The sequence below is a fragment of the Marmota monax genome, unplaced genomic scaffold, assembly GCF_021218885.2.
Source record: "Marmota monax isolate L192 unplaced genomic scaffold, Marmota_monax_Labrador192_F-V1.1 WCK01_AAM20220418_F8-fsc00159, whole genome shotgun sequence".
Classification (NCBI taxonomy): domain Eukaryota; kingdom Metazoa; phylum Chordata; class Mammalia; order Rodentia; family Sciuridae; genus Marmota; species Marmota monax.
Genome location: NW_026694999.1, coordinates 1,391,462 through 1,410,171, shown reverse-complemented (window position 1 = coordinate 1,410,171; position 18,710 = coordinate 1,391,462). Strand labels below are relative to the sequence as shown.

Below are 18,710 nucleotides of genomic sequence, written 5' to 3'. Positions count from 1 at the left end.
TTGCTTTCCTGAATTTTTTCCTAAATAAGGTTTAGACCTAAATCAAGGATGTCAAATTAAAACCTGTTAGGTCCCTTAATCCCCCTTTGAAAAGGACATTATTCACACTTATGATGGAATTCTTGCATTAATAAAGAATATTTCTTTTTTTCTTTCATTCTAGACTCCTCCACAAAGTCAGTAAAGAACTGGCAGAATGGTATTTTCAGGATGGTCGAGCAGTACTCGCTGCATGTTGCCATCTAGCTGTAGATAATATTGAGGTACAACATTTCAAATTTGTGCTTGTGATTGAAAACCTCATTAGATGTGTCATGGTGTTTGAGGGGTGACTTCTACGTAAATTCTGGTTTGTATGCTTCCAAACCTGAGTGATTACTTGCCAAATTAGCACACACAAATGCTATAGACTATGAAATCTCTTGATTAATTTTTAAAACATGATATGTATTTTAACAATCTTGCTTTAACTAATTCATCATAGGTGAGAATTGATAGTCTGATGAAGGAAAAAAAAATCACTAGACATGGAATTAAAGGATCTTAGTTCTGTTTCTAACACAAATTGACTTTGATCAGATCACTTAATCTCTCAGAATCTCAGATGTCCTCAGCCCCAAAATGAAAAAGTGTAACTACCTTACATATTTCACTTGTAGTTATTAGGATTATGAGAACTGATACAAACTAAAGCACTTATATTTAAGTATACTTTTATATGTTCATTACAAATTTTATTTTTAAGGCACATTACACTTGACCCATTCACGTAAAAAGGAAAATACAGAGGTTCTATTTTGCACTTATCCTTAGAAATACTGGCTTTAGGGAATGATTTAATATTATTGTACAATCTTGTAGAAACTTTTCAAATTTATATTTTTTTTCTGAAAAACTGAAGGATGTGTTGAGGATATAGCCGAGTATTATTAAATGCAAAAATAGAAGCAAGAGTTCTAAAGTCTTCAATTCTGACCTGATCAATTTCTCATATGTCTCATTATCAAGATTTTTCATTTGAAAATCGCAATTACTCTTACTGTACAGGAATATAACGATACTTTATAAGAATAATTGATTTATAGGTTAATACTACTTTATCTACTTTATGAGCTTGGAGGGGAGTGATGATCTTACCCAGCATCTATGCAACTGAAGAAATTATTTTCTTCTTGAGCAAGCTTGCTATGGCATACCTGATTCGTGGAAATGAACTGGAGTTGGCCGTCTGTGTGGGAATGGTACTAGGAGAATCTGCAGCACCAGCAACTCACTATGCCCTAGAATTACTGGCAAGAAAATGCATGATGATTCCAATATGGTAAGAACTTCCAAATTGAAAGAATAATTTTATAGTGATTACATGCATTTTTGAAATATTATAAATTACATTTGATATGTATTAGGACACTATATGATGATAGGACAGGTGAGAACTACCATGGTTATATAATGAAATCTACCATGACCGCTTCCGAAGTAGTCAGGTGTAGCTCCATAATGTTTCAAGCACCTCAAGAGTTAGGAGACAACAAATGTGCACTTCTTAAATTCATCAAGACCACACAATCCCACCTCTTAAAACTTTGCACATCTATACCTATTCTTGTGAGATCTTGTATCCTAATTTAGGGCATGAAAATAAAGTTACTTTTCTAAGGGAAAACAATAAAAAATATATAGTTTTGATGAAGACTTAGAACAGGCCCTCCCTCTCCCTGAACTCTTGAAGTCCTCTTAAGAGTTGGACCCAGGGAATTCCCAGGGGAAACCTAGAATTCTAGATTAAAGAAGTTCTTACTCAGATCTGCAGAGCCTTGTTCTTAGTTCAGGCAGTCCATCATTAGAAAGACACCTTTAGGAAAGATGGGACGCTATCTGTCATTCAATACAGTTTGTTGAATAAAAATGAATTCAGAATTTTATCTTCTCTTTCAACAAAATACTTAGGACCTCAAGAAGTTTCCGAATGAACTTATTTATCATGACTAATTAACATGTTATACTGCTTATTGTGTGCCAAGCACTACATTAAACACTTTTTGTGTCATAAATCATTAAGTCCTGTGAGGCAAGTATTGGTTTGCCTGAGGTCTCGGTTAAGTGGTAAAGCTGAGATTCAAAAGTACATAGACTGGCTCCAAAATGGGAGCTCTTAGCTACTACTGTATACCATCTCCCTCATCTGTGGCTAATTTGGTGTTGGGGGGCAGAGGAGAAAGCACACTTTCTATTATCCTTTTCAGTTGGGATCTAGGAATTTCACAGCAAATCAAGAATCCGATGGTTATTCTAATTTTTATACACATCTTAGTGATGTAAGAACTCACTTCCCCACCAAAATGTGGTAGTACCCCACCATCAACTTCACACTTAAGTGTATTTAATAATGACTATCCTGGGAGAGAATTAAATCTTTCTGTCAAGAACTATAATAGTCAATTATGTAGTTATTATGACTTGATTTAGACCTGTCCCAAAGCATAAGTTTACTCAAATTATTTCCTTACAAATAAGGCTGACTTCGTGCCAAAAGGCCTAATGAAATCTAATGAAATGGAATTAATATTTTTAAAGTGAAGGTAAAACATTAGCAAATGCATATTATATTAAAAATATCATTAGAATCTTTCAACTAGCTATATTTTTAATTTAAAAAATAAATTTATATTGCCTTGTTTACTATCCCCCACCAAGAGTTCTTCCTTTATAAAGCCCTAGATATGTATAGAAACCAGGATAAAGTTCAAATTCTGAGCTATGAGGTGCTGGTTAAGTTTATTTCTAGAAGAAATCTGTAATCTTCATGACTATTAATGAATTCCACAGATTGAAAACAAATAAAAATAGCTGCATGACTTAAAGACAATGCTCATAATTTTATAAACCCAAAACACCCCATGTATTTACTGGTATAAATTTCCTTCTTGATATTCACATATTTATAATATTCATGTTCAATATTTTCTTTTTAGCTTTCCATCTGTTGGATACAGGTATTAGTTTATTTTTAAAGATTTTTATTTTTTTTAATTCTATACTGTTTTGAGTATTTAAGTACTATATCTATATTAAAAAATGCTCAATAACTATTTTCACTTTGCTTTATAGCATGCCTTTTTATATATATAAATTATATAAAATCTAACCACCAAGTTAATAAAGAATAGCTCCTATAACCTAGGCACAAAATCATTCATGATACTTAAAATATGTACAGTAAATGAACCATACCTTTCTAAAGTAACAAACAATAGCTACTTTAGCTAAAGAAAAAGAAAAAAGAAATACTTGTTCTCATAGTGGCATTCAAGAGTTTATATAATTTGGTTGTTCTGTATCATTTTATACTTAAATATGTATATGCAGGAGCACACGCCCCATCACCCTCATCAATGTACTCAATTTAAAAAAAAATAGGGAAGTGAAGAATGAATAAAATTAGCTGGCCTTACTACAAATTTCTCTCTATTGAAATGGAATTATACTCAAGAAATTCAGGATTTGTCTGAAGTTAGCAAGTTTAAGTATAGTTTTAGTATAGACACTTTATAGAGAATAAAGTATTATCATGGACATTATTTAAAACTGCTATAAAATTTTGGTATCACGAAATACATAAAGTCATTTATACTCTCCAGTAATAACAGGTAAACTTATCTGGAACTTATAAAAACATTCAAAAATTTATCTCACTAATGGTAATAGAAATATTGTCAGTTTGGGAAACATGTTTAATTATGAAGTGGCTAGGGGAAAATAATACATAAAAACATTGTAATCTTTTACCAATTCTCCATTGACATGATATGGAAAATTATTTATTTGTGGAATTTTGAATTATTAAAATATTTTATATAGAATTTTATGGTACCCCACTAAAGTTTTTTATTCTAAAACCTTACAGTATGCCTAATTTGTTATTGTTCTAGTAGTTTGTGGTATGCATATGTATGTGAACATTTTTTAAATTAACTTTTGTATTTGACATCAGAAATATAAATCATCTCTATTTCTATTCTATACTCTGCATTCTTGATTAGGCAATAAATGACCAATGTATACTTTACTGAAGTCTTCAAAACCAAGATGAAGTCCCTGGTACCTAACTTTATAAATTCTCATTTGAAATATCCTCTATTTTAAGTCATACATTATATATTAATCTGTTGATATCTAAACATCTTAAATCATCGAAAATTAGATGTTTTCTCAATTATGATGCATGCAGACCAAAACTCCTCACCTAGTGATTTGAAAAACTGGTTTTATAAGCAATATTTTCAGTGTAAGGCAGTGAATCTCATAGGATTTTATATTTTTAAAACCCTTAAGTGTTTTATTCTGTTGATTAAATCTTTAACAAAAACTACATTTCTGTCTTCAATTTCTACTTAAAGTTTAAGAAATATGCATTATACTAAAATGTCTAAGCTTATAATAGCTAATATTCTAAAGATTTCAGTGAACTGATAATAGATTTTCCATTGTTGGAAGGGAAATTGATGAGAGTTAGCTTTCACAAAATTTGCTTTATAATTTGCTCCAAAGAACATATTCAATACTACTTAATTTCGTTAGAAAATTATTCTGTAATAATAATATTGATTATAAATATGTAGGGACTTGTGTATATAAAGTTTAGATTTTAAAAAATTATTTAGTAATTTGATAATACATTTATCCTTTATACTGTTGGTTTTCTATAACCTACATTTAGAGGAGTTTCATGACCAATTGGGAAATTAGTAGTTTATATAAATAGAAAAGAAAGGAAGGTTCATTATCTGAGTCTCTTACTATTGAAATCATTATATTATTTTTAGATCTTTTACTCAATGACTTCATCCCCTTTTGTTACATGAACAGGAATTTGGCAGCCGATCTTCTCCTGATGATTCCTGATAATGAACTACATTTAGTAAAACTCTGTGCTTTCTACCCAGGGTCTATTGAAGAAATAAATGATATTCATGAGAAGGTATGGTGATGATTCTAGTGTGTATTGCAGTGTGATAATTTAATAAATTTCAGGTTCAAGAAAATAGAGATACATGAAGAAAAACAAATATCCCTTTGGGATACTTTAAACTTCAAAATAATTATAACAAAAAGAAATAATATTTATTGAGCTTCTGTTGTATGCCTATTACTGTTCTAAATTTTTATATATATTTGTATATTACTAAAGTCTCATGAAACCATGAAACAAGGAATATTATCCTATTTTGCAAAAAAATAAAATAAAATAAACTCAGAAAAGGAAGGAACTTACCTAATAGTTAAAAGTGTAGTGAGAATTTCAACTTCAGCAAGCCCAACTCCAAGTTCAAAGCCCTTTCCACTGTGTAACTTTGCATCTGAAGGTATGTGTACATTTTTTTAAACAGACAATTCAAGATCTTTTTCAAATAAAATATAAATAAATTCATATGCATTATTTTAAAGTGCTTTAAAATGTTCATTTGCAGAACATAGAAATCTATATGCTAATGTTATATATAAAACACCAAAAATGGTTAACAGTAGCAAAAAATGTTTATATAAGTCACAGTACCTTTCTGTGTTTCAGTGCTATTAATCTATTAAAACACCTATTTTTGTTGATATGAGACGATGGCTTTAAAATGTAGTTAAAGAGAAAAATCACAAAACTATCAATATGCCATATTATTTCATTTTTTAAATAACCATGTGTATTACTTATAGAATACTTGAGAAATTTTATATCAATAAAATATTTTCTCATCGTTAACTTTCAAAATAACTTTTTTTTTTTTTTTACTTACTTGAGAGCTAAGTTTTTTTTTTTTTCCGCTTACTTGAGGTTGAGTTTTCCCCCAATGGGTGAATAGTCCCATTCATTCAACAATATATAATTATTGAGTATTGTTAATTTAGATAGACCAAAAGTGTGTGAGTATGAGAGTTTGTGTGTGGTATCAGAGAAATCACTGGTGAAAGAATAAATGTCCAGAATTACCAGTAGGTTGTGGTATTATGGGAGATTTTAACTCGTTTAAACACTTCACATACTTTGAATTACTTTTTTTTTTAAAGAGAGAGAGAGAGAATTTTTTAATATTTTTTTGTAGTTTTTGGTAGATACAACATCTTTATTTTATTTTTATGTGGTGCTGAGGATCGAACCCAGCGCCCCGCACATGCCAGGCGAGCGCGTTACCGCTTGAGCCACATCCCCAGCCCCTGAATTACTTTTTAAAATAAGCTGTGCTTTTGCTTTTGTTAACATTCAACTAAATGCTATTTTACGTTGAAATTAAAGTGTATGTGGAAGGAGGCAAGAGGGTTATTTTTAAATATATCTTACATTTATTGTGTAGTATTTGGATGTATGCCAACAGATATCCTCTGGGGCAAGTGAGTAATATCAAAATTTGGAGAGGTTAAATGACTTAGATAAGTTTATGTAGATATAGTTTTATTTGTTTTTAATTGACAAGTTGTATATGTTTATAGGTTCAAAGTGATATTTTGATTCATGTATGTATTGTGGAATAATCAAATCAAAATAATTAGCAATCACCTCGAATATTTATCATTTCCTTATAGTAAGAAATTCTAATATCCTTTAATTATTTTGAAATTTACAATATGTTGTTATTAACTATAATCATCTTGTTGTTTAGCAGAACACCAGAACTTTTTTGAGGGGTTGGGGGGCACTGCTGGGGATTAAACCTAAGACCTTGTCCATGCAAGGCAAGCAATCTACCAACTGAATTATATCCCCAGCCCCATAACTTATTTATCTTATCTAGTTGCAGCTTTTACCATTGACCTTGATAATGGGAGAAAGAGTGGTATTTACCTCACTTTCATCCCACATTCTAAAAGGATGTAACCAGACTCTCAGACTTTATTAGTAACTCTTTAAAAGGACTAGTGAATATTTGTAAAAGTGTTAATAACTCTAAAAAATTTAAGAAGTAATATTAAAAACTATATTCAAACATTATGGTAACATATAATTTTGTGAATTTTAAGATAGGACAAAAATATTCTTATTTAGCCAGGCACTACACCTAGCCCATATTAGTTGCTCAGTAAATTATTGGCAATTCATGAATAACGATGGGGAAGAAAGCAATATGTAAAGCTGTTTATGTGACCGTCACCTTAATTCAGTTTTTTGTGTTACTTTCTTAGATATTGAAAGATCTAAAATGTTCATTCTACCTAATTGTTAAAACAGTGAGAAATATGTAACTATTGAATAAATGCAAAAATAAACAAATAAATTGAAAAAGCGTTAAACTATCAATGTTGCTTAGAAACAGACTTCAGCATTCTTAAGCTTTAAAAAATCATAAAACATTGAAACTTGATATAAAAGGTAACGATCACTATTCATATTATGGTAGTAGAACAACTTAATTGAAGGCTATTTTAGCAAAAAAACAATAAGGAATGTAGTTTTGGGTTTTTTTTTCTTTTTTCTTTATTTCATACATGACAATAGTGGAATGCATTACATTCATAATTATCTATTTACAGCCCATTTTTCATAACTCTGTATATTAAGTATGTTCACGCCAAATTATGCCATTATACATGAGCTCTCTTATTTTTTTGCATTACAATTCTTAATATACCTTTATACCACAATTTATCATATCTCTGTTTGTATATAAGGTATATTTTGTAATAATAAAACTTCATGAACCAAAATCTCAACTTTATGGGGGAATTTCAAAATGTCAGATTTTAGAACTTGTACATTTTTAGCCTCTTTGAAATAAGGTCACTTGGTTCAAAGGCTATGTAAAATGATAATATAGAAAACATGTAATCAAGCACCTTCGATGTTTTGCTGTATATAATGTAGTTTTTGCCAATGGTCAGTACATATATTATGAAAAAAATGATTTCAGGCTGGGGTTGTAGCTCAGTGGTAGAGCGCTTGCCTAGCATATGTGACGCACTGGGTTCAATTCTCAGCACCACATATAAATAAAATAAAGTTCCATGGACAACTAAAAAAGAAAAAAAACTGATTTTTAGTATTTTTTGCTAAATTGAATTTCTAGTTACTAATTTCAATATTACAATCAGGAAATTTAATTCTACCTCTTTTATTAGGTATTTGATGAAAAGCTATTGACAACTTATTGTTTTCAGATATTAAAGATTGATCTGTTGTCTTTAGATCTTAAAAATTGTTTTAAATATCTGAAATATATTTATATAAACATATGCTCATTAAAATAATTTTAATTACATCTATCTTGGCAATTTTAATAAATAAAACAGGTATATGTAAATAGTTGGTGTTTATACCATTGCTGTTTCTATAAATCTTAGTAACATTCTCATTAAATCAATTATTTCCTAGTGCAAACTCCCCACAGTAGAAGAATGTATGCAATTAGCTGAGACAGCCCATGCAGATGGCAATGTATTTGAATCTATAAAGTATTATTTATTAAGTCAAGAACCTGAAAAAGCCCTTCCTATTGGTATTGACTTTGTCAAAGGTAAGTTTATCATTGGTAATATAAATTTTAAATCTACTTAATTTATCTGATTCGTTTGTTCATCTTGACAGCCTTAAAATCAAGCACTGACCATCCTGAATTTTAAAATGAGAAATATTATGTGGAGACCTGACGGATAGTGACTAGAAAAATACTTCTGATCTAGAAAATAAGATATATAGATATAGATATATAGGATTAACCATTAGAGAATTATGTAAATTAAAAATTAGATGAACAAATTTTGACATTATTTTTTAGAGAATCTTGTATTTGATTTTGTTCTTCCAGAACACCTCAGTAGTTCAAATTGGACATTGGATACCATTTATCCCATTCTTGACCTGTTGAGTTATATTCGTACTGAAAACTTAGTCTTGCATACATGCACTGAGTGAGTACTTTTTCTCTAAAATACAAGAGAATCAATGCAATGTTTTTAAATGGTTCTATTATTTTTGATGTTTCTATCAGTAAATAGGATCCTCTTGGACAGACAGCTGTACTTCTATAAAATTATACTTTTGTTATATTCTTTAAAAATATACAGTCATTGACTGCAATTAAATATTAACAGTCCCATTTAACACTATCCAGTGTGTGTATATATATTTACTTATGTGTACACACACACACACACACACACACACACACCTGGCTCAAAAAAGGTTAATTCAAAGTGTCCTGAAGTTTTAGACCTCAAGTCCTCAAGAAACTAATGCTTGTATTTATTAACTACCTATTGTGTGTAAAACATCATATTAGCATCTGGGGAAAGAAATACAAGTGCCAGAAAGTAAAAAATAGACATCAACCCTAAATTCATGTACCATTTTAAAACATTATCATCATATGACTTAGGCCCTCAGAGACTTGGGTATAATTTATAAGAAAGGCTTTGGGGGGGGGGGTTCTTTCTTTAGTTGTATCTATGAAAGATGACTCTGCAACCTGGGACAAGCAGGTTCCCCTGCAGGAAATGTAGTTGATATTCTTTGTCCTGAATAAGAATTATTAACTAATGAATAAGTTATCTCCCTCAAGTTTAGAAAATTTCCTAAACATATTTTGTTACAAATGTTATCCTCAGAATATATATACAAGAACAGAATATATATGTGTGTGTGTATGTACACACATACACATACAGATAATATATCCAAGAACTATATACAAAAGTAATGTTCTATGCCTCAAATTATAGAACTTGAAATGTATATATATATATTCTCTTTTAGAGCTCGAAATGAGTTGCTTATATTATGTGGTTATATTGGTGCATTATTGGCTATCAGAAGACAGTACCAAAGCATTGTTCCAGCACTTTATGAGTACACAAGGTAAAAGAAAAAATTCTTCTATCATGAAATTAGAGAAATTCTTTTTAAAACAGATAGTCTCTTAAGTGGATCAGAAGCATTGATTTATTTACTCAACATCTTCTTTTTAATAAAGCAGCAATAAGATATATGAGTTAAAATGCATTAGACTATAAATGATGGAAATCTTATGCTAGCTTAAGCACATACGGTTTACTGGTCTTATGTGTCAGGACACTTTACAAAGGCATTACTGTCGTAGCTATGCATTGATTCCATCAAGACGTGAATCCTTTCCTTCCTTCAACTCTGACATTCTTGGCTTCTTTCTCCTTGTATAGATTTTCCATGGTTACAGGATAGCTACTAGCCCTGCATATATTATGTCTACAGTCTAAGTAAGAAAGAGAGACTAAGGGTAAAAGATAGACTTCAAAGAGCTTTCTCCAAGCAAGACAATTTTATACAAGAAAGAAAGCTCTCCTGGGGCTTCATGCCTACATCTCACTGGCCTTAATTGTGTGACTCTACTTTTAAAATAGCTAGGAGACTAGGTATATTCACTTTCCAATCTGTCAGAAAAATGCAAAGTAAATGGAATTTGTGAGTAACAGGTAACCTCTTATTTTATATTCAATTATAATGTACTTCTGCATTTTCTAGCAGCTTCCTGAACTTCAGCCATTATGCTTAAAACTTATTATACTCAAAATAAAATTCACGGTCCCTTCTATAAAAATACATTTCAAGGGGCTGGGCATGATAGCACCTGCCTGTAATCCCAGTGGCTTGGGCAGCTGAGAAAGGAGGATCATGAGTTCAAAGCCAGCCTCAGCAATGGTGAATCTCTAAGCAACTCAGTGAGACCCTGTCTAAATAAAATACAAAATAAGGCTGGGATGTGGCTTAGTGGTTGAGTACCCTTGAGTTCAATCCCCAGTACACTTCCAAAATACATTTCAAAATCTATTAGTTTGCTAAATGGCACAGTAGGTTACCTTTTTAATTTATGGATGCTGAGAGCTTTGAGATAAGCAATTTTTCTGAGTACCCTTTAGATGAGGTGGAGGATCCTGAGAGAAATACCTTTCTTATTACTGACTACTTCACCCTTATGGTGTTCATGAAGAAGTAACTGCTACCTAGTGCAACCTAAACAATTATATGGAACTAATACTGTTGGCATACTCAAGGAAAAATCTTTCTATGCAGGCAGCATAACCAAAATTCAAATAGTTTTAATAATATTAAAAGATATTATTTAAAAATATACAGTAAGATGTATCACAGAATTAATGTTTAATGAAATATATTCAGCTAAATATGGCCTCAGTGATGATAAAGAAATGGAAATAATTGCTTAAATTAAGAATAAAAAGTATTTTTATTTAAGATTTAAGATTAGAATAAAAAGGATTTTTATTTATTTTTATTTAAGGACACACTTGAGAGAATATATCTAAGTTAAAGGAAACTTGTTAGTTTAAAAAGAGAGCTTCAAGAATTCTTAATTTTAAAGAACTTCTCTTTGAGAATACCATCTTTGTTTTCTTGTCTGCTCCCTATGCTTGTTTCCATAATCCACTAAATATGCAATTCCCAAAAGGCTTATTCCCTTTCATCCCCTGCTCTTCTTCCCTTTCCTGGCTCCCATCTCACTCTATTTCCACATCTCTGTTCCTCTTCTCTCCCTTCTCCTTTCCATACACTATTCTCCAGAAATCTCATCATTTTTTAGCTTCACTTATCACCTCTATGAATATCTTCATAGATATTTATACCAGACTAACCTGCTCTGCTAGCTCCTATGGGCGTATTCCAGCAGCCTGATAAGCTCCAGTCTCAAACTTAGTATGCTCAGAATTAAAATAATCTTTCTTCTCAAATCTACTCCTTCTTTTACATGGTGCCATTATATTTCTGTTGTATAGGATCAAATGATCAAAATGATAATTAAGTATTCTCTCTCACTCTGTTATTCAACATTGCTCAGCTAATCTATAGCCATTCTCCATACATTATGCTGTTCATTTATGTATTTACTGACAGTGATTTATGCAACCAGTGTTTCTGGAGCATCTTGAACTTGACAGTGATTTAAATGCTAAATATACAAGTGCATATACACACATGTACATACAATGTCGATATATATGTCTGTGTGTATATATCTGTATATAACTACATTTAGGTATATGTACATACATTTCTGAACAATTATTAAAGTCCAAAATTGAAGTTCACTTGTTTTTGCTGATATCTAAGTTTTTATGCCATATGTTAATTTCTTTTCACATTTCAGCCAGCTATTAAAACGTCGAAAGGTATCAGTTCCCTTAAAAATTGAACATCTTTCCGAGGAACTGGATGCATGGAGAGCTTGCACACAGCCCACCAATCAGTGAGTGGATACGATAAAAAAAATTGAAATACTGAAGGAAGTGAATGTGATAGACAAAATTGTTGTAAAATGTGCATGGTCTCATCAGTTTTTGCAGAATGAATGAATCTTTATTTATTTAGCACATATTTAGTAATAATTTATAATGGTGTTTTTCCTGCCTTTTGAAAGTTTTTTGGTTGTTGTTGTTTTACTTTAACTTAAATCTAACATTGATTTCCTCTACCTATGATGGGGAGAGCTAAATAAGCATCAGAGACTATTTCTAATCTAAACCTCAATAATTCTGTGATTCTATAAAAATGAAAATTTAATATTTGTTGAAAATATAGATCAGAGGAATCGCCATATACACCCCCTTCTGATTCACAAAGAATGGTTTATACAACTTTATTAAAGAAACTAAAGGAAGAACCACTCAAAGGAATTATTGGACCAGATTATGTGACTGGATCAAATCTCCCAAGTCATTGTGACATTCACATGTCTTGTCTTACGGGATTAAAAATCCAGGTACAGCTTAATGTCAGACATAAAATGTTCATTTCAACTTTTTATGTATTTTTGAAATGTTATTTTAAAACAACTACAGATACCTATAATGAGGCATGGAGCCCCATAAGAAAATAGTACTATGCTGCTTCTACAATAGTTAGCATAAATGGACTCTTCTCCCTAAAATAAATTCAGAGAAAGTCATTATATTATCATAAAAGCAATTCAAGTAATATATACACTTAGTAACAAATGATATGTATGCTTAGTAACAAATATGTTTTTAAAATATATACAGGTTATATTCTGAGGGAAGTTTAATAAGAGAGCCCAAGCAACAGTCAACAGTTACAAATGATTTTATCACAACAGATTAAATTTAACCTTCTAGTTTCCATTTGTGTTGTATAAACACAAAGCATTAAAACCTGATAGATGTGTATTTTTGATAATTGTGTTAAATTATTGGGATATTATGTTACGATGATTTACTAAACTTTTCAAAAATTAAAAATTATTGGGGTCAATCGTGAGGGATGACTAATTCCCAAATAATTTCCCCTCTTGTACAAATTAACAATGATGAATGATGCTAGAGCCTCTCAATGTGACCCAATGGTGTCATTATCATGAAGAACTGGAGTCCTCCTGAAGGAAACAAAGCTGACTTCCATGAAATGCTAATTGAGATTATAAATTGTACTAAAAGCCCCCATACATACATGCACATTTTAACAGTAAACTCTTATATTTTTAATGTAATGTTAAAACTTACAAATGTTGACATGCCAGCCAGAGAATGAGGTTATTTTTTGAGACAGCCACTCAAAATGAATGAAAGAGCTGGATACTAATATAGACCCCTACCTAAAGCTTAGCTTGCCACTGTAAACCAGAGTCTTCAAAACACACTGAAATGTTCTAAAGCACAGCATACATCATTGTCTACACCTTTATTACCCAATTCTATTCTGAAATAAAGAACCAAAGTAATAAGATCAATTCAATAACTTTTAATTAAGAGTAAAATATTGTGAAATTTTTGGAGTATATTTCAGCACCACTCACTGTCCTTTATGTGCCATTATAGTACTTGCTACTTTCAGGTTCCTTTTTCTCCCTCTCTTAGCATTCATTTTCTCCATTCAGGATAGCAAATGACCTGATAAATACCATCTAACCTCTCTGTAGTTAAATCTACTTTGAGGAAGGGATCTGCTTATTATCTCAAATACACTAAGGCACACCTGGCTAATATACATAATTTCCCTCCCAGGAAATTTCTATTTCAAAAGAAAATTAATGTGCTTGAACTATTATTTGAAATTTTGAGTACCAACTAATATGAATCTATCTACCAACTTCTAATATCTAGAAATGATTCTGTAACAACAAATGTCATTTAAAATAAGTCTTAAAGCTATCAGGCTTTTGGTTATTAAGTTAAAGAAACTAAAATTTTTACTGTATTTTGTGATTTTTACATGTTGCCTTTCAAGACAGGAAATACAAATTTCCTAGGAAATACAGACTGAAAGGTTCCCCCCCCCAATAACTAAGCTGGGCATACATAATAACTGATGCAGGTAAAGTATAAATATGCCCTTAAGTGGCTTGATTTAATGTAATTTAATATTATATATGCATATATAGAGCAATATATATATTCTTCACCTTCTGTAAAGCATGATTGAAATTCCCAGCTTTAATAATTTCCCCAGCTATTTTGACATAGGCTGCATGGTTAAAATAGTGAAGTATATTTAAGTATTTTTCTATGATATATGCTTTTAGAAAATAAGTTAACTTTGTGGCAACAAATAGATTTTTCAGTAATAATGATTATCCTTGGTAACACTACTGTATACAAAGAGTTAAAATTAAAATATGAAATTCTATTTTCACAGGCATCAAGAAATAAGAATATAATGAGATATTTGAAAATGTTTTTATATTTGGTAGCAGTTCAGAACAAAAACAATTTTCTCTCATATTTTTTGAATTCCTATTTGTAGTGCCTGAATATCACCAGTGTTCTTATTGCAGTGATTCTGTTTCTGGAAGCTTGAAACAATGTTATGAATTTATAATCTAATATTTTCTTTTTTCAACTTTCACTGTGTACAGGGCCCTGTATTTTTCCTTGAAGATGGGAAATCTGCTATTTCATTGAATGATGCTTTGATGTGGGCAAAGGTGAATCCATTCTCACCTTTAGGAACTGGACTACGACTCAATCCATTTTGATAGAAGATTTTTGTTCATGCTTAAATTATTTTTTAAAAGAAGAACTTTTGTAGATTAGTATTACCTTGGTCTTGATCATCCAAGAGCCAAAGGTTGGGAGGAGGAGTGGTGGTTGGGAACAGTGGGAAACAGTAGTTACTTTGATTCATTAACTTCAAAAAATAAAATATTTATATAATTTAAAGGAAAAACAGGTGTGTCTCCTTTATAAATTGTAACAGCAACATTAGGATGAAGTCATATTTAAATTATAAAGGACTGAATAATCTAAAAAAGAATATAAATTTCACAAAGCATAAAAAGTACCAAAATATTATATCATTGAAACATAAATAGTGCATCACCTAGAATAGTTCTTGGCATAAAGTAGTTAATGAATATTTGAATATCTGAATATCTTGAAAGATCAAAATGTAAGGTATGCACACCTGATCTTCAAATAACAAACACTCATATTGTCCTTTATAAAAATGTATAGAAAATCACCAATTCTAGCTCATCTTTCATAAGTTCTCATTTATAAATTTAGTAAATGTCAATAAATGGATACCAATCAAAATAGAGGTTCACTTATCTATCTATCATGGAATTTTGTATTAAACATAGGAGCACAATACCACTGAGCTACACCCCAGCCTTTTTAGTTTTGAGACAGGATCTCACCCAAGTTAGCCAGGTTACCCTCAGACTTGTGATTCTACTGCTTCAGTCTCCTGAGTAGCTGCACCCAACCTGAATTTTATTTATTTTTTAATGAAAATGCTACTGTGTTTTTAATCCAAAGTTCAATTACACAATGATAAAGTTATAAATCTTAAAAATTGGGGGTGATAAACTTAAAATGTAATATATATGAGAATTTGTTTTAGATAACATTATTTTAGAAGTTATTTGATATATATGGATATTAATTTTTTATTAATTCATTTAATATAAATATTTACATAAGAAACTGAGTTGTTAATTTTCTTTAGAACATAATTTGATTTAAATCACTTTTAAATAAATTTCTGTAAATAGGATACTAGTTGAAATTTTGAATACATTATGTAAATTTAATTTTAAAATATTTATTAAAACTGTAAAGCTGTGAAGACACTATTACATGACTACAAATATTTCAGTTGGTCTAGAATTCTGAATTTGAAATTTATTAAATTAATGTGTACTACAAAGAATAGTACTTTGATACTCAAATTGACTTACTCAGTATTATAGATGTTTTTGTCTGACCAAAGAGTGTATTCATAATAGGCTTTTATTATCTTCAAAGATTTACATTTAAAATATTTTTAAAATCTTATTAAACATGCTTCTTAAAACTAAAGATATATTATGTAGCTATATATTGTGTTTATCACATTAAGTTTCTAACTCCTCAAAAATTAAAAATATAGGCTGAAATTCCATTTTGTAAAATAAACTAATAAATAATAATTATAGAAGAAAATATATGTAACTCAGTAAGGCAGTGGTAAAGTATTACCTGAAAAGACTTTTGAACTCTTGATATCTTAAACTCAAATTTTTCTTAGGTGAGGAGAACTATTAATTGGCACATATGTACTAAAAACCCTCACATAAAAATGGTAGTCTAAGTCCGACTGTGTTATTATTTCAATTTTGTTTTAAAATAAATTGAATCTATCTTCTTATGTTTTAAATATTTCAAAGGATATTTTTGAGCTTCAATCATACATAGAAAAAATTATTAAATTCTGTGTTTATTGAATTTAGAAAAATAGTACTTTATGTATAAAATAAAAAAAAAAACATACACGTCTTTAATACATCAATAGAAGAGTAACCCAATTTCTGTCTCAAGTCTAAATTCAATTGATTCAGCTACCATTATATTATTTGACTTATACAACATTCTACAATTTAATTATGATTATCAATTCTTCAGAATTATGTCATTTGACCATCTCAGTCTGGATATATTGTGCCTTAATATTGAAAACAAAATATTAATTTATAAAATTATTCTTCATTTTTAGATTTCATATGCATGAAAACTAAAATATGAAGTTATATTACTATGTCCATATTATTACCAATAATGTGGAAAATTTATTTTACAGCTTTAAATATGCCTTTGTGAAGGAAGTGTCTCTTTGGACAATGATTTTTTTTTTATTTTTTATTGTTGGTTGTTCAAAACATTACATAGTTCTTGATATATCATATTTCACACTTTGATTCAAGTGGGTTATGAACTCCCATTTTTACCCCGTATACAGATTGCAGAATCACATCAGTTACACATCCATTGATTTATTTTTTATTTATTTATTTTTTTTTTTTGGTAGCAGGAATTGAACTCCGGGGTAATCAACCACTGAACCACATCCCCAGCCCTATCTTGTATTTTATTTAGAGACAGGGTCTCACTGAGTTGCTTAGCACCTCGCTTTTGCTGAGGCTGGCTTTGAACTAGCTATCCTCCTGCCTCAGACTCCAGAACCACTCGGATTACGGGCGTGCTCTACCATACCTGGCTTGGACATTGATTATTAAAGCACTAGAAAAAAAGTTTGGCTATAAAAATTACAAGGTAATTAACAAAATTACAACATCAAGATGAATTATATCTCAAAAGTATAGTTTTATATCAAAAGTAATGATATATTTAATTCTTTCCATGAAATTGCCCAGATGTGTTCAGGAACATGATTGAATTGGAGCAATGATGTTATTTGTTTTTTGGGGGGTTTTTTTGTTGTTTATTTTTGGGTTTTATTTATTTATTTTGTTGTTGTTGTTGATAGACCTGTATTTATATGTGGTGCTGAGAATCAAACCCAGTACCTTACACAGGCTAGGCAAGCACTCTACCACTGAGCTACAACCCCAGCCCTTATTGTTCTTATAAAAAGAAAAAATTACACTTTTTTGGTTTTTAAGTCAAAAGGCATTCTGAATGTAGGAAAAGACTCAAAAATTATTTGCAAAATTTAGTGCTTCATATTATTGGACCAGTAATTGAGAGGATATCTTTATAGTCAACTTTAAATGCTTATTGTATCAAATCTTTGGGATATTTGTACCTAAATAATTGAAATATGTGTTTTCATGCTGAATTCAAATGCTGTATAACGGAGGTATAATACTGCACGTCACATGTATTTATATGTATGTATGTATTTCAGGTCCCTTAAATTTTAATAAATGTTGCCATTAAAGCCTGAAATGACAGTTATCTTCTAAGATAAATAAAAGTTTTGTTACTAAAACCACCATTGAGAGAACTTGTTTCTCCACAAAATGCCAAGTCAGAATTATCAGAAATATGACTTGTTATCCTACTCAGAAAACTGGGAAAATCATTTCATTGCATTTTTCCAAAAGCTGATTCTTCACTTGTAAGAATCACTGACTTTAACAAATTCCAAAACTACTCTAAAAGGGGGAAAGTCCATAATACAAACAACATATCACAGTAACTTCTATTCCTGTGATAACTATTTTGCCAATTGATTGAGAAGGTTCTGTTGCTATAAGGGTTGTTGTATCTCCTAGAAAAGTTCATTGGTTCCTTCTGTCAAAGATCCCTTAGGAAGTAAATAGTCTTCCTCAGATATGCCTGTGTTGTTGGCTTTGTTGACACAAGTCATACTCAAGAAATGCTTGAGGTTACCCACTTGACCATACTCGCTGCCTTCATTCATTCATTCATTCATTCCCAACTATTTAATATTTTCCACAATCTCCATAAGTTCTACAGGAGTCTTGGGAAATTACCATATT

The 18,710-nt window shown here is 30.4% G+C and overlaps 1 protein-coding gene across 7 annotated transcripts in view; it reads left to right on the top strand.

The window, feature by feature from the left end:
• Nucleotides 1-15,749, top strand: part of Wdr17 (WD repeat domain 17) — a 96,641-nt gene extending 80,892 nt beyond the window's left edge. For 2 of the 7 annotated variants that reach the window (XM_058573670.1, XM_058573671.1), the window contains exons 22-31: nt 164-263; nt 1,182-1,321; nt 2,976-2,996; nt 4,870-4,981; nt 8,357-8,498; nt 8,790-8,892; nt 9,737-9,838; nt 12,120-12,218; nt 12,551-12,731; nt 14,841-15,749. In XM_058573670.1, coding sequence (XP_058429653.1) covers nt 164-263; nt 1,182-1,321; nt 2,976-2,996; nt 4,870-4,981; nt 8,357-8,498; nt 8,790-8,892; nt 9,737-9,838; nt 12,120-12,218; nt 12,551-12,731; nt 14,841-14,960 — 1,120 coding nt within the window. In that variant the 3' untranslated portion in view covers nt 14,961-15,749. The remainder of the gene's footprint in view (nt 1-163; nt 264-1,181; nt 1,322-2,975; nt 2,997-4,869; nt 4,982-8,356; nt 8,499-8,789; nt 8,893-9,736; nt 9,839-12,119; nt 12,219-12,550; nt 12,732-14,840) is intronic. The other 5 variants (XM_058573667.1, XM_058573666.1, XM_058573669.1 and 2 more) reach the window with 4 other exon arrangements.
• Nucleotides 15,750-18,710: the final 2,961 nt, after the last annotated feature.